Consider the following 25,910-nt stretch of genomic DNA (forward strand, 5'->3'; position numbering starts at 1 on the left):
TTCAGCTTTGATTCACAGGAATAAATTACATTTTAAAAGCTATTCTAATAGAAAACAGTTATTTTAAATTGTAATACAATTTCACAAATAAATGCAGTCTTGGTGATCATTACAGACCTCTTTAATAAAAAAATCTTACCGACCTAAACCGTTTGAAAGGAAGTGTACATCTACAACTTTTTAGACACTTCAAAGAAAAGGAAATGGTCACAGATGTGACCAGTGGGATTAATTGAGTAATAGCCTCATCACTGAGAGGTCTTTCCAGACAGGAATTATAATTACACTCAGGTTTGGCGATTCAAACGGGTTCCTCTTCGGCATTTATTGTGTCCTTTGTGTATTTTGTAAGAGACAAACACTTTTAAATTTAAACCCAGATATTTCTCTCTCTCTCTTTCAGAGGGGCTCCGAAATATTGCCATGGACACCAACTCTTTAGCGATGCCCATGTCGGACCCTAATGCTTGGGCTACTGCCATGAACAACCTGGGAATGCCCCCCATGAGCATAACTGGCCAACCTATCATGTCAGGTAAGCTATGACAAATCAACTCACCATAGCCAATGCTAACTTGACTATTTTCTGGGTCCAATGTGTGTTCAACTATTTTTCAAATAGTTTCAAATAGAAATTCAATGTCTCAAACTTCACAAACAAATCCAACTGCTTGTTCTTCAGTGTAACCTGGTAATTCCAAATACTGAAAATTTTGATATAGTGAAAACACTTGTAACAATTTTTTTTGTATTTTCTCTGCCTCACTTTTGCAGATATATATCCATGAAATATTCTGTACTTATTACTTTTGGATGGATGGAAATTCTGAACATATCACGGACACTTTCTGCTAATGTCCTAATGTTGTCTTTACCAGTTTTAATTCAGTATTATTTATATACTATTAGTATTTATTGATATTTTGTATTACCTTTTATTTTTATATTTTCAGTTTTCGCTTTAATTTTAGGTGTAGTAATTTTGTCATGTGCTTTTGTCTTTTTATTTTATTTTATCTTATTACAATTTTAGTTAAACTTATTAATTTCTATAGTGGCCAACTGAAAGTTTCTCGTTTTTATTTTCAAAGTTTTTCATCTAATAGTTATATATAATTTTTATATATAAGCAGTTTTTTTATCGTCTTAGTTAAAAACACTACCCTGTACAGCCATGGAAAGTGCAGTGTCATTATTTGAATCAGTTGACACTTTCTTTCATACCAGTCTGTTATTTTTATGTCATGGATTTCAGTTGTACTCACCCCATAATCATCATAAAAATTGAACTATGGGCTAGTTGTATTATGTGCCGATCAGACAGACCCATGCTGTCTAAGTGACCTGCCTTGGGAAAAAATAAGCTACAGTGTGGACCAGACTTTAGATTTATAGTGCAAAAGATATAGTTAAAGGTTTAGTTTGATGGATGTTTGCTAGTCTACCTCCCACTGCTGCCGTATTAACCAGAGACTGAGCCTGATGCATCCTGTGGGCCTCTCTCCCTGATCAGAAGCTCAACTGAGTCAGCAAGAGTGTGAAAGTACCAGTGTGAAAACTTCAAACACATTCCCACAGTGCCGTCAGAGTGGCCAATTAGTTTCAGGGCTTTTTCATCTCACTGGTTAGTCGGCAGCACAATGCGAAGGAATGGCTGTGTGACGCTCTGAGCAGAGGCAGCGTTATGCCAGCTGGATGGAGACGCAGAACATCTCAGCTGGTGCGCATGAGTCACTTAAACCCACACATCCACAACGCTCATTTCAGAATTCATTTCTCTTTTGCACTGCACCATTTATTAGTTGGAACGCAAAAGGTGAGGAGTCCAAAAATGCCATTGAAGCGTCTATTTAATTCCAGGGAGATTAGAATGAAATGCAACTGCAAGACGGATGGATTTTCATTACGGTGAAATGAAAACACTGGAGGGTCATCCGCCGACAGGCAGCAAACATCTAATTTTTGTTCTTTCTCCAATATCATTCAAAATGATGGGGTGCATTTATCAGTAAACACACCGGTTGCAGTATATACGGGAATGCGTCTTTCTCCTCGGGTTTTAGAATCGATTCTCTGTGGAGTTTCGTAAATCACCTCCTTCATCTTATTTAAAGTCACATTCGCAGCGGCGCAGTCGCAGATATATATGCGCGGGTTTACCCCGCTATTGGCGCATGTTTCAAATGAAGTGGGCCGTGGGGATGCTCTAGCCACCTACACTTTTTTCCTATCAAATTTCATTTGCACTGTTTACGTCGCCGCCACGCGAAACGTCTCAGGCTCCCGTTTGCGAGATCACCGGCCAAGAGCAAATTATGGAGTTTGCCTAGCGGTTTATAGACTGGCATTCGGGGGAGAGAAATGCTGATGGCGATTTTATGTCAGAAAGACTATGGAGCCTTGATCTGTGAGCCGTGCAATGAGCTGGAATGAAACGGCTCTTAGTGCTGTTAATGTGTCCTGGCTCCCAGGAGCTCGTTCCCCCAGTACTGTGGGTCTTTTATTCTAATCAGTCCCGCCGTGGGGAATTCTGGGAGTCTTTTTGCCTCCCCTAGCTTCCTCCCTGGCAGAGACTCGAAGAATACAGATGAAGGCCTCGAATCAGGGCGTCACAGCGGGCTAACATATGCGTATAGATATGTCTCTACTTTGCTCATCCCATTTTCTTTTCTTGCTAATCATTGATTCCTTGGGCTGCTTAGTAATAATATACTGTATGCAGCCGCTGATCTGCAGCTTTTTGCTGACCGCTCCTTTCCAGCGTGCTGCAGGGGGAAGCTGGGTCTGCATGATGTTATTATGAGCCGCTATGTTCAGTAGGCATTGGCTCAGGCTGTATTTTGATTGGAGGTAGAGGGAAGAGGCAATACTGTCTGCCTGGAGTCTTACCTCATTAATCACACAGTGGGAGCAGCTGTTGCCTCCAACATCCTAACAGTCTCCAAAACTCAAACTCCACTCCATTCCTGGACTTTGCTGCCTCAGCAAGTTGTGTGGAGTCATATGTTTATGAATGTGACACTGAGTAGTCCATTCAGCCAACCGTTTAATCAATCCCGCCTCCATTACGCACAGCTGATGGCATCATCAACAGAGAGATAAAGTGTGTCTCTTTTAAAAATCCAGAGCACACACTTATTGAGCAACTACAAGGACTGTGTGAGAGCTAAGGAAATACATTTGATATGTATCCATTCGTTCTGATTTAAAAAACCAAACAGCAATTGTTGCTAATTAACCAGTTAGTTAGAATGCCATGTAAAATGGTAAACCAAGCCAAAGCAGAACCGTTGTGTGCCTCCGCAACAACACAGAACTAATTTTTGAACTAATAATTTGAGTGAATGATTCAATAATCCATTTATAAATGCAGTCACTTGCTTCCTTTCTGAATGAATAAGTGGTTTCGGAAAAGAAAATACAAAAAAATGAATAATTCAATGACTGGGACTTGACACCGCCTACCTTGCAAAAATGCAATTCTTTTTTAATAAATAAAAAAAATCATATTCAAAAATTTATTTTTAAAACGTTTATTTTGTAGTAGTATTTATTCAGTTGTAAATGTATCTAAATGCCGCTTCAGATGTCGTTTCTGTGCTACTTTTGTAGAGCACAAAAGGCTTTTGTTTCATGCGACTGATAACATCCCTATCTCTTAATATATTACTTTATTTGGTAACACTTTACAATAAGTTTTCATTTGTTAACATTAGTTAATGTATTAACTAACATGAACTAATGAGCAATATATTTGCTACTGAATTTGCTCATCTTTGTTAATGTTTTAATAAAAATAAAGCTGTTAATTGTTTGTTCATGTTACTTCTAATGTTAACAAATACAACTTTTGATTTTAATACTTTATTGGTTCCAGTTAACTAATGTAGTTAACTAATGAAACCTTATTTTCTTTTTGACCAACCATTTAATTTGTTGGTCAAATCTAAGAATTAGACATAAAAGAGTATCTACTAGTATTTACTTACTACTGTAGATGTAGGCATACATCTAGTAAGTAAATAAAAGAGCCCTTGGGTAGAAATGCCCCATGAAATCAATTAAATGGGGCAAATATTGCCTCCAAGGTAATACGTGTCACTGCTGTGAACTAACCACCACACAGAATATATATTAAAAAAAACTTCAGGAGTTAGTTGTCGATGACAGGCCTTAACAGCTAAGGCACCAGCTCAAAAACACACTTAGCAAAATAGCATCTAATTATTGTTATCAACAACATTTTTATTTTTTCTTCTTTTTTTTACGTTGCATACCCCTAGTGAATATTCAATTTATCACTCAGCCTTTGTAACTACAGTGTATTCAGGATGAGTACACTGCACTGTGTGTTTTCACTTGGCTACAGTCTGGCTTGCACTTTACAGTGATTAATTATTCAGAATCTCTGACCAGCTGTTCTCAAGCGTTGGAATAGTATTGCTTCAATACTCTCATGCCGTGGACCATGTCAACACAGCACCATTTTGAGCTACACGGTTTAGGATTGCGGCATTGGAGATGTTAGTATTCTGAAATGGCTGTCTCGTAAGTAGTAAGAAGGTGTTTCGTAAATCCTACCCATGTTGACTGATTGTGTTATATCAGACTTAAGAACATGTCAACTTTCCCACTTCTGTTGACTTTCCATTCACAGGAATGTAGTACGCACTCATTTGCTTAGCTCACTTTCCTAGAGTTTGTGTACAAGAGTCTCCTGTGCCTTTGCAAACATCTTCCTCCGTGTCTACTGTTATTCTAAGTTTATTATTTAGTATTTTTCTCAGCTTCTGCTGTTGAAGATCTCAGCTCATGGGGGCCTCTGGGCTGAGTCAAGTGTAGTTGCTCTTGACTCTTCATTCATCTGTATAAATAAGACTTCTCCTATGAATGCATCAAAGAGATATGTGTTATTGCTCTTTGGGGGGGTCCACAGGCCTTAACCACAGCATATTTTTATGCCGCTCTATATTTCCACTCTCCTTAGGCAGGGAATGTGGGTCTGCTCTGTGATACATAATACTTGTGCATCTCCACAGGATTCATAGGGAGCTCGTATTATGATCAATATCATCAGGAAAGACAGCTAATTGGAACAGTCTCCAGCTGAGCTCTGGCTCTTTTATGACCATGATTTAAAGACACATTTACATTTTCCTCACATAACAGTCACATCTATCTATCTATCTATCTATCTATCTATCTATCTATCTATCTATCTATCTATCTATCTATCTATCTATCTATCTATCTATCTCTCTCTCTATATAATTATATATATATATATATATATATCTGTCTATCTATCTATCTCTGTCTATCTATCTATCTATCTATCCTCTATATATATATATATATATATATATCCTCTATCTATCTCTATATAATTATATATAAATACATCTCTGTCTGTCTATCTATCTATCTCTGTCTATATCTGTCTATCTATCTATATCTGTCTATCTATCTATCTCTATCTATCTATCTCTGTCTATCTATCCTATCCATCTATCTATCTCTGTCTCTTTCTGTCTATAGATAGATAGACATATAGATAAATAGATAGACAGATAAATAGACAGATAGATAGATAGATAGATAGATAGATAGATAGATAGACAGATAGATAGATAGACAGATAGATAGATAGATAGATAGATAGATAGATAGATAGATAGATAGATAGATAGATAGATAGATAGATAGATAGATAGATAGATAGATAGATAGATAGATAGTCTTTCTGTCCATCCATATGTCTGCCTTTTCACTAGACGCTGAAAGATCTGTTAATAACTTTTTATGTAGGTTATCTTATACAGTATGAAAGTTATGTAATACAGTATGATGCCTATAAAACATTTAATTTGTTGCACCCATTTGGCCATTTGCAAAATAAATTAGTTTTATTAATTTGAAAATTAAGTGACCAAAACTGTATTCATTCTAATTCTCCAGAACAGCCTTTTTACCTGAATCTGGGTGCCTGCATTGTACATAGCTTTGTAGATTTATATTTTAGGTTTGCTGCATTGCATATTTCTTTTTACATTTTTATATTGTTTTGCAGAGCCCATTTTGATAACTGCTCGCTTGCATTATTCTCCAGCTGTATGATTTTTAATGGGAACCCATGCTTATACGTTGCTCACTGATCTTGACCTGCCATTTTATGGCTTGTTTGATATGCAACCTACAGCTCCTGTTTCAAAGTTGCCAGTCAATATCCACTAGCCTGCAGTAGTCACGGGGGAATCAATGTCCTCTGCTGCTGAAATGAGAGGACTATTTTTCACTGTCTGAATAGAAAGCATCTAAAAATGATTTACTGAGTATTTAGATTAAGCAGATAACAGTGAGTCAGTCTCTGATGTAGTGATTTAGTCTCAAAAATACTTGGTATAGCAGAACATTTACAGTCAATACAACCCTGTATCCATATTTAGCTTTTGTTTGCCATTCTCACTCCTTCTCATCAAGGCCCTCTAATACTTTAGACAACACTTTCCAGAGTTTGAATGTAAAATATGAGCTTATAACTTGTATTATGCATTCAGTTAAACAGTTTTTGACACAGGGCTTTGTTTGACCCACCGGTATACTAGAGTAGACTTGTATTGTTTTTAAATGTGTGGAGCTGCTTTATTCACATCTGGTGTTTTTTTGGAAACAGCTGTCCCTGAAATTAGGAAAATGATTGTTATTGAGGCTAAAATAAGTATTTAAATGCACTGTTCTGGCTCTATGCGCTAGGTAGAGTGGGGAAAAGTAAAATCCTGCCCCAAGAATCCCTGCCAGTGTCAGGGGTGAGTCGCGGTGTGAAACGGCAGATCTTCAGCTGCAGATTTCCCACAAAGACATGCTGACTTATTCCACTGGGAGATGGTTTGCATGCCTCATTTGAGAATAGCCAACATGCCTCATGGGGTGTAAGTGTGTCATTCTTTAGCGTTGCTGCTGAGAGGGACGTTTGCAGAGGAAGGTGGAGAGCGTGGCGGACCCCTCCTCCTCAGCAGGCACCGGTCGCCAGCAGCTCTTCGCTGTTAAATGCCAGCATGATTTTTTTGACTGTCTTGCTCTTTTGATTGATGGCTGCCTTTTAATGCAGCTGCCCAAAGCCAAGCTAGGTTTTTAGAAGTATTGCATATTATTAGTGGTATATCCAACTCGCATTTCAGTGCAGCATCAATATTTAAAGCGTTTCAAAGTAATCCTACAATAAATAATTGAAAAGCTGTTCTTGCATTTTGCCATGATTTTAATTTTTTTGCTGTTTTTTCTATTTCTCTTGCATATAATTGAGAAGATGATCGCCGTTAGATATTCAGCAGAATCACTGCACTAAACACAACTACACTAGTCATTTCATGTCACTTCTTTTGTAGAACACACACACAAAAAAACATATCGAAATCAGCAACATACAGAAGGAAGTCAAACAGTAGCATATTTGCATGTTTGCAAATAACTATTCAGATTTGTGTATTCACTATGGGTTTCAACAAAAACAGATACTTTTTCAGACGTTTGTTTTCACATTTTTAATATTTTAATCTGGGCTAAACATGCCAGCTGAGAAAAGATATCTAGAGATTGGTCAACATTTTTCTGATTCTTCATTTTAATTCTTCATAGTTGTGCTCTTGTGCACCTAAATCAATTTGAAACATATTTACTTTTTGCTTTTCTTTTTGACCTGTTTTTGTAATGTAATTCAATACTGTGATAAAAGCTTCAGCATTCATTCGATGACGTCACATGCCTACATGTGTTACAGCCAATCAGAACATTGTTTCTAGATATGTGAAAGCAGGAAGAGTGGCTCATCTGTTAATGTGCTCTGTTTGTGACATTAATACCACAATGATTTCTAAATGAAACATTTTGCTGCCTGGTTTTAATAAAAGATCTGTGTGGACAAAAGAGGGAGCTTGTGTTATGAATTAGAGTATGTTGATACAGAACACCAAACTCTCTTAAGCTGCATTTACTCTGACACAGATCGGATTTTGTTGCTCTCGTGTAAACGCACAAATCCGATTTGATTTTTCCGCATCTGATCTGAGCCACTTTCAAATGTGGTTTTAAATCAGATACATATCCGATATCTGCACAGCTGACCTACGTCTAAACATGTATACCGGTATCCATTTTCCATTTGATTTTTGAAGCAGACGTGCCTGTGTGCCACGCAATTCTGACTTTATATCATGCAATTCTGACTTCATAACATGCAATTCTTACGTTATAACTCGCAATTGTGACTCTCAGAATTCAGAATTGTGAGAAAAAAAGTCGCAATTACCTTTTTTTTATTTTTTTTATTCCATGGTAGAAACCAGCTTCCATAGTAAACTTTGTTGTTTCCTCAACTACATGCATTTACTATTGTCCAGTTTTACCTGGAATGCATCTCAGACCACCTACTTAAGTGGTTTGAGCATAGGCGTAATTTGCGGGTGGGACATGTCCCCATCACTTTTTGCCAGGGTCGATAATGTCCCCACCACTTTTTAAAACATCTTGTATTGAATGTACCAATACAAATAAATAAAAATTCTCCAGTTAACTAGCCGAGCATTCATTTCATTCGTTTGTTAAATAAGAGACGATCTAGTGCTGAAATTAGTTGTTTTTTAAATCAAGTGATCAAAGTGCTCGTTGCCGCTGCGATCAGTGGCTTAGATACAGTGTCTCTTGTGGCTCGTTGTAGCATTGTATTAGCAACCCCCACCCCACCTGTCCCACCCACTTTTTAAAACAAAGTTACGCCACTGGGTTTGAGCGACAGATTTAAATCAGTCTCAAAAGCATTTCAGAGGGTATTTACACCCCAATCTTTTCACGATTGGATGGCTATCCGATCAGAGAAAACACATTAAGTAAAGGTGTGAATAAGCCCTAACAGGCGGGACAAAAACAGTGGATATGGTCAAAAGATCAGATGCATTAAGACGTGCCTGTGTGCCACGTAAATGCAGCCTTGTTTTAAAGAGCAAGGAATTGCCCGTTCCCTTGATTTCCCCAACTTTTAGTCAAGCTTATATTTAAAAGACACTGTAGCCTATATCTTCTCATTTAAGAAACTACTCCATGCCAGTTGTTAGTTTTCTTCTGGAGTAGTTGTTAACAGAGCTGAGACAAGAAAACATGGGTGTTTTCCCCACATCTCTTATTCCTCGGGCTTGAGAAAATCCGTCCTGGGCTTTGCGCTGAGAACAAATGTAAATAATCTCTGTTAAGCATTACTGCCCTAGGATATTCCCCTGCCTTTCCTTAATCTAAACCTGATCCTGATGTATAGAGGATCCCGCGGTGGGGAAACAGTGTGTATTTGATCAATCTACCTTTGATTATACTAGATCAGTTTCTAAACAAACGTATCGTTTTATTTATCAGGAGAGACCGTTTGTTTGTGTGGATCATCTGTCTTGTAGGTGCCATGAATAAATATCTTTTCTAGCTCTAATTTTTTAACAGGCTGCTTTTCCTGGAGAACAGGTCTGTAATTTCTCAGCCTGCTTAATGTGCTGTGTGCCAGCCGAGAGCGGGTTCCATAATTCATCAGTCCGGTGCCTATTACCTCGGTGCCAGAGCATGTGCAGACCTGCACCTGCTGCCGTGAGGCACATTAACCCTTAAAAGACAGAGACAGCAGCCCGCGGATACAAAAATAATCCTTCTTAAACGTTTAATAACTTTTCAACCGCTAATCCAATCTGTATGCTTTGTCTCCGTTTAACATTCAGACGGTCCGTGGTGAACGTGATTGCGTCATTAAGTTTTGATCAGCATTGATTTGTCGAAGAAACCCACGCGGTTTGTTCCTCTGAGCCAAACTCAAGTCCAGCTGAGGCGGCGTGTCCCGGCGGGAAAGTGGCATTACCCTCTATACCCTCGGTATAGCCACTTGTATCGCTGCTTCAGAAGTCCGTGTTGGATTCCCCTCTGTTTTATTGAGAAAGTCACGGTTTCTGTGTGCTTGCAGGAGAAAGAGTCAGAGTCCATCGATCAGAATAGTTTTTAATGGTTTGATGCCAAGGACCTCCATATTTAATAATCCTCTTGCAGGAAATAAGATTCCCTTCCTAAATTAGCAGATATATTTGTACGTATAGAAAGACCCTTGGGTAAGAGTAAACCACTTTTTCTTAGGACTACACCTCTGGTGAAGGTGGTACCAGGAATCTCTGAAACTGCGGAATGAATTTGTGGGTGGCTTTATGAAGAAATGCTCGGTTTCAGAAATCCAACCCCAAACTGTATAGCTTCCTCTAGCACTCTTCAGGGATACTTTGGTCAAAGGCATTTGATTTCAACTGCATGTGTCATCTGGCAGTGCAGCCAAGCAGCCTTCTTTGTGTCTCTTCCATGGAGAGCACATTGGTCCAACAGTCCTGATATTCACCTTGACATGATCTTCTACTGAGGATCTATATTCTTTTTCGAGAGCAGGGGCTTCTTCTTCCTTCCTGACTTTTCATGTAGGGCAGAGTTGTGCAGTCTCTTTTGGATTGAGGGGCGTCTGTATTTTGACACTGACTGAGGCAAGTCTTGCAAGACTTACTAGAGGACGTCCTGGCCTAGATAGATTGCCAGCGGTTTGAAATGTTCTGTATTTGTAGATGGTATTTCAGACAGTGGGGGTGATTGACTACAAAAGGCTTTGAAATGTCTGCCTAGACTGGTAAGCATCAACAGTGATTTGTCAGAGCTTTTTTGATCTTAGCGTGATGCAGCCCCAACTCAAGTTTCTCTCTAATAGTGCTCTAATCTGGTTTGCTGCACCTGATTCTAATTTTAGATATTGCAGAGATAAAAGTAGCGGTGTAGATTTTCCACATGTTGACGTCATATCTCTCTTGGTTTGAGTTCAGATGAGAGAGGTTTTTATACACGTTTCTGTTCATTTATCACCATTGCTAACATGATGAGACCGTTTCCTTTCACCTAACCCTATTATAGAGTATGGCTGTTTCTTTCTCACTACTTCACATGCTGGACTTTTTGGTTTTGTTTTTTAAATCAAGGGCTCAAGGTTTGGCTTGCTGTAATGGCCATTAGACCTTGATTATAGATTACATAAAACATATTTTCTCCAGTGACAGTTCAAAAATAAACACTACCATTCAAAAGTTTTTTAAAAGAAGTTTCTTATGTTTAAGTTTCTCACCTGCATTTATTTGATCTAAAATAAACCCTGATATTGTGAAATATTTTTACAGTTTAAAAATAACTTTTTTCTATTTTAATTTATTTTAAAATGTAATTTATTCCTGTGATTCTTTGCAGCTTTGCAAAAGAGTTATGTTAGAGCTGTACCATGTCGAGTTGTTATTGTCATTTTAAGACAAGTTATTTGTAAATTGTCTTTTTAAAGAACTTTTGCTTATTTCTTGGAGTAGTATGTTCTCTTCTACACAGCAGGAATAAAGGAAACATAGGCCGAAAATGATGCAAGTGTGTCCAAACCTTTGTGCTGTACCTCTTCTCTATCTTCATTGTATCTCCATTGCTTGGTCACACTAGACGTGCAACTTCACACGGATTTACCCCTGGCTGTTTTTTATTTGGGATCGAAAGGTTCAACTTTCAAAGTTGTTCGTAGTATTCTCTGTTCCCTTGGCTGCGATTTAATATTTCCCTTTCAAAACCATATCCTTTGAAAAATCCCTTTTTTTTGCCCTTCAGATTCTAATGGCATGTGATTATCAGGGTTTTCCCTGTTCATCCACATGCATGAACTTTGTTGATTGTATATTAACAATAAATGCATTTGATTGTTAATTATGTTTACATAAAATGCAAATTATGGATCATTCAAGCATCTTGAGCCTTTTGAATTCAGCACAGAATTTCCTACTTCTAATTGCTATAAGAAGTCAAACTAACTCTACATAATTATCACCTCATTTATATAGAGCTAGTTAAAATATTCTGACTGCACCATGGAATGTGTTTCTAATGAGAATGTTTGTTTCCTGCTGATTCACAGATATTGTTTTCCTTTCATCAGGCTCTCTTTATGATTTAAGTCATCTCTTGTAATATAGCTGAAAGCAAACAAGGCCCATTTTTCATAAAATCTGAGAACAGCAGGTGGAATAAAAATGAACTTGACTTCCACTTTCACTATTTAATGAATATATGACAGTTCTGTGAATGTAACACTTCATTTTACTAACGCAAAAACATGATCATATATAATATTATTTAATTTGCTTTGGCATGTAAAACTGTAGTTTTACTTTGGTGGCAGCTGAAAAAATTACCATGCAATTATGTGGCACCGATTTAGACTTCCAGTCCTGGTGGTATGCCAATGTGGGTCATCTTATCTCCTGCCTCCATTAGTGACTATGAGACAAAAATATCAATACTAACACCATCATTAAGGCAGCTTCTCATGCTGCACGTCCTGTCCCACTTCTGTTAATGGTTCTCTGAGAGAGGCCGTGGCCCGGACCTGTCGCCTGCTGCAGGGCTCTCACCTCTCAGACACATCTGCCAGTCTGAGTTTATCCTCACGCTCCATCCTGACCCTCCCTGTGAGATTCATGTCTATCAGTTCTTACAGACCAGCGTGAAAGACGTCAGGCTACAATATGAGAGTTCATGGTTTTATATTTGACTTTCCTATCTCAATTATTGTCTGTTAGTGTCTTAAAATTGATTTTCTTAACACTAAATTAAGCTGTCTGACAGTTTTGGAGAAAAGTGCATTACAATATTGTGTCACTCACTAAAAAAAGTAACTGAATGTGTGAATGCATTACCGTTAATTTTGCATTACTTTTTCTCATCTGGGCTGGGCTCACTTGTTTGTTTGTTTTTGTTTCCAAGTTCAAAAATTTCAAAACCTTTCACACCAAAAGTGTAGTGAATAAGCCTCAGGCAGAAGGAAATGAAAATTCATGACTTCACAGTATAGAGGGCGCAGGCAATAAAAACAACAATGTGGTGTTTAACTAAAGTCATTTTTGCTTATTTGTATGGTTGAATTGGATCAGCGAAGACATTGGTTAATAAAGTGAGATGAAATATATAAGTATATTTGTATTATCCAACACATTTAATTATTTGCGTAATATTCAGAGTTTACATTTTCACTGTTTTTATTCATTTTGAGGATTACTGATTAAATGCCTGCTCACATTATTGTAGTCTAGAACTACAATAACCATCATGCTGCTCACACAGCGTACAAAAACACCTCTGCACTCCCAATATTTCTCAACATTGCGACAAGAGTTGTCAGGGAATAAATGTTTTTGAAAAATGTGAATAAATTATTTGAAATAGTAACTCGAAAGAAATGTTGTTGTAAATTTAAAAGTAATGCATTTCTTTACTTTACTAGTTACTTTAAAAGGGTAATCTGATTACATACATCATGTTACTTGTAACACATTACATGCTGTCTGATGTAATAGTTGACCTGAAGTGTCATATAAAAGCATTTTATAGATGAGATCAGTGACTTCTGGACAAATTGAATCAGTTTTCGCTGTCCTTTTATTATGTTTCATAACTTTTATTTTGTATACAGACTTTCAATGTGAACCCTAAAAAGTTATTCCATTATTTACTTACAGTATGATGCATTTATTTACAGTGCGATTTACATTTCATAGATCTTTCCTCGCAGAACTTTTAAGCTATTTTTTACCCCATGCCAGAAGCAGAGCTTGTTTATCTTGCATGGCTGCAAATAAGGGAAATATTTGAAGTATGTGAGTGGAGTGCTCTTTGTAAGGTTAGATAGACATATATACTCTCCACAGGTGCTTGAGAGACCGCAGAGAGTGAGGGCTTCATCATTTCCATTTCAAAGAGCTCCACGCTGTCATGCAGCTGTAGTCTAAACCAATACCTGTAAATGAAAGCCAGTGTTCACTTTTTTTTGCCCACAGATGGACAGCTTGTGCATAATAACAAGCCAAGGCAAACAGCTGGGGGAATGAGTCAGTAAAAACCTATTCATTCGAAAAAGCCTTTTAAATATGTATTGGACTTAATTGTTTATTTATCTTTGAAGGGAGAATTTTTGAGCTCTCATAGCTTTATTTGTGCCTCAACAGAATGGTCCTTTGAGATGTCCTCTCTTCTGTTTTACAGATTTTGACCCCAGTCTTGGCATGATGACTGGCATTGCTCCAATGAACCCCATGATGCCCGGCCTTGGGATCGTGCCCCCGCCGGTTTCGCAAGACATGCCCATTGTGAAGGAAATCATCCACTGCAAGAGCTGCACACTTTTTCCGCCCAACCCCAGTGAGCCGTCTCTTTTTCTCACTCTGTTGTTCCAAAACCTAGTGAGCTGACTATGAGGCAGCATTTTAAGGCCCCCTAAAATACCTTGTTTGGGCCGAATACAAAGGCAGGTCCGCATGTGTCCTTCACCTAGAAGGAAATCTCAGAATTTATTGCAACAAGCTCAGTTATGCTGATGATTATAAATAAGTTCATAGAATTATAAAGAACTTGATACAATACTAAAAGGTACTGTATTGATTAAGGAATGTATATTTTGAGTTGGTGTATTTTAATTCTTATTTGAGTATTTCAAGAAGTGCACTTATTTAATGTGTTGACTAATATACTAAAACACATGTAATTATTGCGTTAAAAGTTACATTAAAAGTTAGTATATTTTAAAAAGTACTAAATTGCAACTTCATCATGAATGTGTGAATGTGTAATTACAAATATATTTCAAAAAAGTGCATACAAGTGTTAGTAGAAATGAAATTCTACTACAGGGTTAGTTCACCCAAAATAAAAAATGTGGTTACCCTCATGTCGTTCCAAATCCATAAGACTTTCGTTCATCTTCTAAAAAGTAACAAATGAAGATATTATTTGAATGAAATCTTGAGATATTTCTGCCCCTCCATCGTCTATTCACTCAAAACTCTATTACTCCAAAACGTTCATTGTGTGCGCTTTATGTATGTTCGCTAATTAATGTTTATAAAAAAGCCTATGTGAATAAAAGTCTAAGTTAAATCTGTTAATCATAGAAAGCAATCGTGTCACTTCAGAAAACTTGGATTAAACCGCTTGATTCATACGGATTTCTCTCACGATCTCTTTATGACCTTTATGAACGGATTTCATTAAAATTATCTTCAGTTGTGTTTTGAAGATGAGCAAATTGAAAAAATGCCTTAAGGGTTTGGAACGACATTAGAGTTAATAATTGATGACAGAACTAACTCTTTTAAGTATATTTTTGTTTACCATAAATGTGTTTCAGTACATTTGGCAGTATACTGTAATAACCATATTTCAAAGATATTGGAAGTAATTATACATATAAAGATAAAAAAACACACACAAAAGTTCAGGTTATTGCATTTAATATAAATATAGTAAAACTGTAATACATTTTCATTTAATTATAATCGACATCCAATTAAGTGTCTGAAAACATTACATTCAGTATGCACAGTATATTTATGTAATAAGTGCTATTTTTAAAAGTACACTAAAGTGGTACAAGGGTTTCAAATCTATCACTTTGGAGATTTCATGATGGTTAGGATGCTGCCTTAATGCTGGAATACACTACACACCATTTTCTCCGATTTATGCCCCGATTTGTAGTTTTACGAGTCGACAATAGTTGCCGAAAGTCTGCGGCAGTCTGTAGATTTTGGGCAGTTGGAGTTTACCGATTTCACAGAAAATCGCATAGTGTTTGATGGGCACATATTCAGATTTTTTTGAGCTTCAGATTGTGTTTCCATCCAGTCGAAAGATATCAAAACATTTAATATTTTTAATATTTGAGCCAATTTTAGAACACATATCGTAAATGATGTGCCAACACTGGAACCAAAGCTGTTCATCTAGGCTGCATTTACACTGCAGGTCTTGATGCCCAATTCCGATTTGCTGACTATATCCGATTTTTTTGATGACCCGCATACATAATCTTTTAAGAGTGACCCGTATCCGATATTTGCATTTACACTATACACTGCCGAAACAACCCAATGTAGACGTTCTGACCCAGAAAATTAAGTAAAACAGCGCGATATGTCAAGTAATAAAAATAAGATTCTGATTCATCTCGGGTGGGTCGCGAGTGGATATGATAAATCATTATTAACGAAAATATTAACTACATTCTCTAAAATATGAGCATGTTCCATTCCAGTTTAAGTTTCAAGGGAGTAAAGCCTGTTCATGCCATTAAGAAAATGAAATTCTGTCAAATAAATTTTGTTTTAAAGAAATGTTCATTTAAAAGCAGCGCGCATTCATCACTGTATTATACCAGAGATGCGCGCATCAACCGTCGCCGAGTCCGCCGTTGAAGGTGATGATAGTCAATTTATCCTCACGCGTTACAACCATAGACTGACTGTAAAGGTTACAACACATAAGAATAATAGTAATTTGACCACCGGGTGCGGATACTTAAATCAAAGAAAATTATTGGTGCGGGTGAGTGGCGGGTGGATGATTTGTTTTTGGCTGCGGATTCGGGTGACGTTGGAGCTCATCCGTACATCTCTAATAATACAGTGTTTTATTTTCCGCATTATTTTCAAAGGTCAGCAAAACATTGGTCTCGTAAGGTGGAGAAAAACTCCACTGTGTTGAGCCTTCGTCCTCCATCGCGCCATTGATAGGTCAATCACAGTTGGTGTCCATCTGAGCTGATGTCTCCTTTTTAATGACGTACGAGTCGCATTTACTGGGCAATATCCGATTTGTCTGCTTACATGGCAGACGCAAATGCAAGTATCCGATTCATATCTGATTTATTTCCACATATGAGTGAGGCCTGAAACCGATCTGAGAATATCGGAATCCATGTGCTTTTTTCCTGCTTACACGTTAGCCGGTCATATCCGATCTGTGCCACATGAGAGGAAAAAATCGGAATTGAGTCACTTGAACCATGCAGTGTAAATGGGGCCATACTGTCCAATCTACCAGTGTTGCAATAAAATATAATTCAAATACAACAACAATACAAAAGTTCTTTAACAGAACACGTGTAACAAATTAGCCTCGATATTTAACTCATCAGCACGGATAAAACAACTGACAGTGCCACTCACCTCTAACTTCCTTTGTAATCTGTAGAGTCCATACTGACCGAATCTACCGACCCAAGACCGCATCCAAATCCGCTTGATTCGTTTTTTCTTTTGAGACTCAGCACACAACAGTCGCTACAACAAGGTAATCTCCTGCACATCCATGTTTGTTTCATCTGTCATGCTTCTTCTCCTATCAATAAGTCACGTGCTTCTGTGAGAGTTTGTTGTGTTCGGAACGATTTAGAAGTCTGGTAGTGTATGATCCTCAGTCCTGTAGTGCAGGGGTCGCGACCAGGGCTTGACATTAACTTTTTTTGCTCACCAGCCACTGTGGCTATGATTTGCATTTTCACTGGCCACAATGTTGACATCGATGCCATGGAGTAAAAACTGCCATGTAAATATTTTTAATAGTATCTCATAATTTGGCAGCCGCTATAATAGGCTGCTGTTACTTTAAGGCCTGACACACGGATCCATTATACTGGATATATAGGATTATATATATATATAATATATGTATAAACCCGAGGGGTTTGTGTGTCAACTCGCTGTCGGAGAGATTAGAGAGCGAGGTATCATGGTATCTATTCTGCAGTAAATGTGTATTGGAAGCGTTTCAGATATTTCAGTATCCATATGTATAAAAAAAACTGTTTTGACAAAATTACATTGCACTTAGTTTATTATTTCAGATAAGATGCTTTTTTTTTAAAGACTACAATTGAAAAATGTTTAAGTATATAATTCAACTGCTGCTGCCGCTGCTGAATCCACCCAATCCGGCGGGTTTGCGGGTGTTAATGTCAAGCCCTGGTCAGAGTGGGGAAAGGTGGGTCGTGCAAAGTCACTTGACTGCAGCTAAATTTGTGTTTCAGTGAATGACACACACGCACAAAAACAGTTTAGTCCAGGGCTGCACGATATACCAACATCAAAATCAAGATACTGCTTAGTGCGATTTTCCAATCACAAATGCTGCGATTTAATAATATAAATATATGTGCTAGCTGCGTGTTTTATAATGAAGCGCGCACATGGAAATTTCAAAAACATAATTTTCTGCGTTTCAGAGCGGCTTGTTTCATTATTAAGCTGCTCGTGCGCATTATTAACGTGAAGAAACTCATTGGCATTACACCGGAGAACTCAAATGTCACGAAAGGTCTGTTTCAGGTCTGTGCATTTCATCTCTGTCATTTGTTCAACTCAGCACTGTTGTCTTTCAGAGACATGGTCGTAAGAGTGCGTTCCCCCTCGTGCATTGGCTAACTATCAACACAGAAGGAAAATATGTCTGTAAAAAGCATTTTATATGTACACACAAAACAAACATGAACTCGTTTTTCGCTCTGAACACCGCTATGAGATTAACACCTGCAGAACGGATCACAGACCGGAGCGAGCGTGTTTTTTATTGGAATGGAAAAGTTTGTGAACGTCTGGTTTCGGGTTTAATGCCCAGTTTTCTAACTGTAAACATTTACAAAGTCGGCACGTGTATGATTAAAGCTGTTCAGATTTTAAAAGTCGTAGTGTATTCCAGCCTTTAGAAAGCAATTGCCTATGTAGGCCGTAGGCAGCGAGGCAGCTCACTAGGTTTTAGGAACACAGCTTATATCTCCCTCCATTTAACATGTATGCAATGAGAAGCAGTATTTATAACCCTCATGCATTTTAAATGATATTATTGACTTGAGCAATGAGATATGAAATGCTGACTAGATGAAAAGACTGATATAGCCATGAGCAACTAAGCAGCCTGTGTATGACTTAATATTATAATTCTATAAAGATCTCGATCTCCGTAGCCTAGCAGGGCATGTCACCTTGATGAGATGCAGATACGATTTTAAAAGCCAGCTGCCACTCAAAGCATCAGTCTGACGCTTGATAGAAGGGCTATGTTTTTATTTGAGAGAGGAGCTGTCATCTATTCTTTCATATTTACCCTGAAATCCCCCTCATCCCACCAGCTGAATAAGCTCATCTGAATTCGTCTCCTGTCATAGAGAGAGAGGTCAGGCAGAAGAATGAAACAGGAGGGGGCTGTCCAGGGGGACTGGGGTGAAACTCTGACTGTAATTGGACAGTTGACCTCTAAGGAGACTGAGGTATTCTGGCATGTAAAATATGCCACCCAGCAAGAGGAGGGTCAGAGGATACAATGATTACCTGAGAGAGTCGGTGTCCTTCAAACAGCTGATCACGCTCCACATGCACATCTGTAATCACAGGCTTGGTGCTCTCGTAATGCTGTGGTTAGCCTCACCTGCAAAGTGTCCAAACCCACCTGACTGAAAGAGTGACGGACTGACACACCTGCTCCACGCGCTCTAATACTCAAACAAATGATGCGAGACGTTGATTGATGCCCAAGCAGGAAGTGCGAGAGGAGCATTTTTAACCCAGCAGAACTACTGTGGTCACCTGACCACAAGTGATGTTTTTCTTTTCAGTGAAAACACAAATTACCAGTGAAAATATATTTAAGTCTGAATGACAAATAGGCTCTATTACAAAAAATCAAGTGAGCATTTTTAGGCATAACTAGCCTATATGCTCAAGACACAATGATAGGTTTCTTAATTATGCCGTTTCACATTCTAAGGCATTGTGATAATATTTATACTAATGTGTTGTGGGTTTTATGCATGTTAGAATACTGTTCTGCTCTGATGACAGGGGCTTTGGACCCCAAAATGTTATGATTTCCTTGCAGAACCCCCTAAAATATATAAGCAGATTTTTTCACATACAGTACAATGCCCCATTTGCAATGTGAAAAATACAAATATTAATAATATGTCAGATTTGATCTGGAAAATGCTTACTTGGAAAAAAATAAAAATCTACATACCCTACCATTCAAAAGTTTGGGAATGGTAAAATTTCGTAATGTTTTTGATAAAAGTATCTTATGATCACCAAGACAGCATTTATTTGATTAAAATGCAGTAAAAGCAGTAATATTGTGAATGAAATATTACAATTCAAAATAACTGCTTTTTTAATATATTGTAAAATGTGATGCAAAGCTGAATTTTCAGCATCATTACTCCAGTCTTCAGTGTCACATGATCCTTCAGATCCTTCTAATATGATGATCTGCTGCTCAAGTAACATTTATTATTATTATCAGTTGTGTTGCTTAATATTTTTTGTGGATATTTTTCAGGATTCTCTGGTGAATAGAAAGTTCAAAAGAACAGCATTTATTTGAAATGTAATTTTTTATTTTTTATTATTAATATATTTTCTGTCACTTTTGATCAATTTAATGTGTCCTTTCTGAGTAAAACTATTCATTTATTTAAATAAACTGTTTCCAGTACCATTACTGTTTGAAGGGTGACCTTCACCTCATGATGTTAATAGTTGTTATCAGTGTGTCATATTGTGAGTTTAAAAAAAGTTTTATCGTGTTGTTTACTTGTACTAATTCTGCTAACTTGGAAAGCCTTGTGGCTATTTTTCAACTGAACTCTTATACGGGTTTATTGATGTGAAGGTTCAGTTTAGTTTTCACTTTACAAAGGCTTCTCTAGCTGGAAAAATATTTTAAAGGATTGTTTGATCGCCTGTAAAGGAATCAGTTTTTCTTTAGCATTGCGGCCTTGTCGTCATTCACCCAGATCGATGCTTCAATTGACAACACAGGGCAGCTAGCTGTATATCGATCTTGGAGTCGCAACATAACAACATGAAAAGCATGGATCATATTCCCTGCCTGTCTTTATGTTGCACATTAGAAATGAATAAAACCTGGTCACTCACTGCAGCCATACCTTCTGGGCTCCGGGATCAAGCGGCGCATGGGTAATTATTCCAAGATCGTGGAGGAGAACGACAGGAAGGGGGGAGGCAGAACAAAGGCCCACTTGTTTCTGAGGCTGGGGTGGGGGTCGTCAGATTCTGGGATTGTAGTTTTTAATGACGAGCAGAAAAGAGAAACTTGAAAGAGACGGCCATCGTGGTGAACGCAGCGAACGCTGTCTGATGAGATTTGGGCATATCCGTAAACATGACGGTCTCCTCTCATCTCGTTCAGACTGAACAGGTTATCATGCACATATCGTGCATTGTAACGAGTCTCCCTTTCCCCCGCACCAGACCGTGCAGAAGTGGATTTAATAGCCGGTGACAGCTGTGCTCTCATGACTACGGCATACAGTAATGCGGAGCAATCATTCATGGTTATTCTCACCTCAGTTGCCAGAAAAAAAAATCACCCAAGTCCTTTTCCCAAGGACCCGCGATGGTTCATGCCATTTAACATGACATTTTACAAACTCAAGCCTCTCTACATCATCACCTGCTCTCTTGTTTGTTGCAGGGATCCTTCCCTTTTGTCCTTGTACGTCTCTTTTCCTGGTTCTCTCTCTAAGCCTAACCAGTTTTCAATGCATCTACACCCTTCCTTCGCCATCTTTGGCAAAAGATTCACCCTTTTCTTTGTCTGTCTGCTCTCATCCCCTTCAAGGCGAAATATGACAGGAGATATCAGCATTTATACCATATGTCATTTATCAGTGAAGGGCAGCGGCGTTTGCTTTGATTGCTGCTGTATTAAAAACACACAGGCTTATTGCTGTCAGCTTCACCCCTTGTTATTTATTAGATTTGACCGATGGGGATATTCGAAACCTCCTTGTTTTATTCAACTCGTGGTGTCTCAGCAGATCAGTGGAGAGCTAAGCCTAAATCTTGCCTTGAGTTTCTAATAAGGATATAAAAATCAGGCAGTTCCGCTCGCAATTATGCAGATTTTTGCATTGTGTTTCCAGTCATGGTCACACATCATGTTATGTGTAATATGCAGTGGCCCTAAACAGTATTTGGATACTTGAGTCACTCTTAAAAATGTCTAAATTGCATTAGCTTACAAAATATCAAACAAATGATGCTGGAGACTTTTTTTACTTTACGTGTCTTTTACATACCTCGTGCTTTGGTGATTTTTAGTGGATGTTCTCAAGTTCATACAGGTGTTTTATTGTTATTTACACTACTGTTAAAAAGTCTGAGGGATTTTTTACAAATAAATAAATTCTTTCAGCAAGAATGCATTAAATTGATCAAAAGTGATACGTTTACATTTACAGTAGATTAACTATTTCAAATGAATGCTGTTCTTTTGGGGGGAATATTATCATGGTATCCACAAGCAGCACAACAGTTTTCAATATGATGCATTTCTTTGGTGTATTTTTTTAACTAGTTAAGCCTGGGTCCTTCTAACCCCTGGGCAAACAGAATCTGGGGTTAGCTTCACATGACATACTGCGCATGATTTACCACAATTAATCCTGGTTATCCATAAACTGACGTTTGCACTGTATTCCTAAACCATGGGTTAACATTCTTATTTGCCATGTCAATGACTATGAATGCAGGATGGAACGTGTTTACATACTGTAAAGATACATCCTCATATTTTATATAGCCAAAATGATCAAGTTAAACTGAATAGACTTTTTGTACGATGAAGGTATGAATAAAATGGATTACTCTTTAGTCCAACTGATTGTTTTCCATCACCATTTTCCATTTCTCCCTTCAGACACTGAAGAAATATTTCTTGAGCTGTAAATCATCATATTATCATGATTTCTGAAGGATCATGTGACACTGAAGACTGGAGTAATGATGCTGAAAATTCTGCTTTGCATCACAGGAATAAACGATATTTAGAAATATACGGAAATAGAACATTTTTAATAATATTTCACAATATAAAACACAAATATTTTTACATTTTTTGTTCTGTTTTCCTAATGCAGTGACATTCATACACTTTTTAAGGATGGCTTAAGTGTCTGAATACATTTGAGGGACTTTAACTATATACCTGTCATGTAACCACTTTTTAGTCTTTTGGCCAATCCTGATATCTATAGTTCAAGTTCCCAATATTACAATTTAATGATAGCAAATTATGCTATATGGCTAAATATCGTCCATTTAAACTGTCTGACTGATATATTAGTCTATCACTAGTTACTTTGGACCAAACCTCCATAGTAACATTTAACATAGTATATCGTATTTGCAGTATTATTTGAGCAGGCAAACAAACTAAATATTTCTGCTATTGATGGTGGCTGGTAAAGGTATAAGATCTTCTCCACAGTCCTAACCTAGGACTCGAGCGGAAAGACTGAAATTCCTCTGCTCTGGATCACTGTCCCGCAGCTCCAGAACAGCTTCACTCCTTCCTAACCCATCAGTCTTATTCTGCAGCTCTACACAGCCCCAGCTTGACTGAACTCCATCTCTGCATCCCCTCCGCCACCCCATTCTAGTCGACTGTGCTTAATAAATGGCCATCGATCGCCTTTCACTCACTGTCGTTTGAAAGGCCTAGCTTCCTGAAGGACACTGAGTTCTGAGAAAAAGAGAGAGACCAAGCATGGCAAATATCATCTGTTTTCTCCGCAGAGCCTGGAAACCCACAGACCGCATGAAAGGATAGCAGTGATTCAGTGCCCAGTTGTAGATGCACCTTCCACCATCAGGTCAGGCTGCATATGCTGCCTTTCACTGGCTTCTAAACCTTCAGTCTGTCCTGGCTCTGTGCCTGAGACTGACCTTTATATCAGGCAAAGCTCTCTTCTTCCAAGAGCCGAGAGGGCCGTGTCACTGTGTTTCTGCTTCTGGAAGCCTTAGTTTGCCAAGGGCACTGCCAGACTGGCCTGTTTCCTCACTTCAACCCACTCATGCCACATATCACCCACACCTCCCTCCACCAAACCCGCCTGTGCCTGCAGAGGCCTTTAACCTCAGTGACACTGTTGCTTAAAATAAGTATTGGCTAAAGTATGTCTCCAAGCTTAGGGCTTGCTGTAGTTGATAGTACCTTTCATTCATTCGAATCAGTGTAATTTTAGCATTATTTATATACTATTATAGTATTTATTTAGAAATAAATAAATAGTATTTATTTTTGCTTTTATATATATAATATATATATATTACATTTTAGAAATTTTGTTATACGCTGATGTCATTTTTTTATTCGTTTTATTTATTTAAATAAATAAAACGAATAAAAAAATGACATCAGAGTATAACAAAATTTATATGTAAAATACTGTAACAATATATATATATATATATTTTAAACAAAAAAATATGTATAACAAAAAAACAAACAAAAAAATATATATATATATCTTTATTTCTAGTCATTTCAGTACTTTTTGTAAATTGTAAATTTATTTTATTTCAGTTATTTGCCAAGGCAGTTTTTCCATCTAATTTTTTATATTTATTTATTTTATTTTAGCTTTATTTCAATTAACGGGAGCTATTTTTAATAGTTTTGCTTAACAATAACAACACTGGACTGAGAGAGCATTTTTGGGCATCATACTGTCATTGGCGCTTTCAAATCTGGTAGACATCTGGGCTTTTTAGGCATTTCCGTACTGCATAGACACATTTATATGTTCAACTCAAACCTAGACAACATAATTGGACATCATAGACATGTTCAAATCTTACCTTAAGTGCATTTCTGGGTTTCACTGGACGTGCAAATGCTTGAATCAAACCTAGACAGCATTTGTGGACATAAACAGTTGGACATAGGTTTGTTTGAATCTAACTTAGTCCATATTTCTGAGCATTATAGGCCTGTTCAAACGCTCTAATTAAACCTAAACAAAATTGTTTAAACATCATAAACACAAAAAAAAAATACAAATTTTTAAACTTGCTTATGTTCCTCTAAAGTATGCTGCTCACTTGATTCTATGACATTCTATGGTGTCCAAAATGCTATCTGGGCTCATTTTGATTATTAAAATGTGCTTTATGATTTCTAAAAACCGGTTTAGGTTCAATATGATAGTTTGAACCGCGATGTGATGCCAAGAACTGCTTATATGTGAAAGTTGTTCTGGCACTGACGTCCTGTAGACGTGATCCACAATACAACCACCCCAGAATTACAGTTGCAAAACATTATGGAAAAAAAGTATATAAAGAAATAAGTGGGGGAAAAAAAACATAATGATCATATATTGCTCTCCTGTGGAGAAAAACCTGTTTAAGGTGCTTGTATTCGCCACAGGCTTCCCACAGAGACACTGTCCTGCTTTCCTCTTTCAAGAGGGACAATGCGCAGCAGGTAGACGGCTGTCAAGCTGAGTAAAGACTGGCTTTTGAGAAGTCAACTCATCTTATCTGCAGTCTCACTCCTGACACCCCACTCGAGCTAACAAAAGGCTCAGGATTTCTTCCTTCACCAACTCACACACACAGATCCAAGGCAGGCTTCCTGTGCAGTCGAATCTTCTGGAGGTCTGTGAGTAAAACACGTCAGGGGTTTCACAGAGCAACATGCTTGTTAGGATCAATGCACTTCTTTTTATCTGTGCGACTGCGGGGTTTTTTGATGATCATGCACACATGTCTGTCTTCAGTTAGGGTGGCATCACTGGCCATTTTCCTCAGTTCTTCCACCTCACTCGTTCCATATACGTTCTGCACCCACGTTCCTATCAACTTCTGTCTGCGGTACAGTTGTCATCTCCACCGCCTATGTCTATTTGAGCGCGTGTTTGTGCGAGACAGAGATACACCTGCGGCTGTCTTCGTTTTAGCTGATTAGCGTTAAGCTTGTTGACGACTGTCTCTCGGTTGAACGCTCGCAGTGCTGGAGGTACACGGTGCCCTCCTGAATTTATGTCCCAGACCCTCCTGTGTCATCTTAGCTCACTCTTCAAAGAAGCGCCTTTGATGGCACGGGATATTTAGCCAGGGAGCAGTGGGAAGAGCATTGGTTTGTGAAATAATAGGCTTTGATTTCATCGCTGTGCGGTTTCCACTTTGAGACGTTATAGT

General features: G+C 37.9%; 1 protein-coding gene across 13 annotated transcripts in view; it reads left to right on the forward strand.

Moving 5' to 3' along the window:
• Positions 1–25,910, forward strand: part of enox2 (ecto-NOX disulfide-thiol exchanger 2) — a 275,039-nt gene that overhangs the window by 203,964 nt on the left and 45,165 nt on the right. For 9 of the 13 annotated variants that reach the window (XM_079630834.1, XM_079630826.1, XM_079630831.1 and 6 more), the window contains 3 exons: positions 404–535; positions 14,119–14,274; positions 17,104–17,202. In XM_079630834.1, the coding sequence (XP_079486960.1) occupies positions 404–535; positions 14,119–14,274; positions 17,104–17,202 (387 nt within the window). The remainder of the gene's footprint in view (positions 1–403; positions 536–14,118; positions 14,275–17,103; positions 17,203–25,910) is intronic. The other 4 variants (XM_079630832.1, XM_079630827.1, XM_079630830.1 and 1 more) reach the window with 1 other exon arrangement.

Source organism: Phoxinus phoxinus (genome assembly GCF_949152265.1).
Source record: "Phoxinus phoxinus genome assembly, chromosome: 12".
NCBI classification, from domain to species: domain Eukaryota; kingdom Metazoa; phylum Chordata; class Actinopteri; order Cypriniformes; family Leuciscidae; genus Phoxinus; species Phoxinus phoxinus.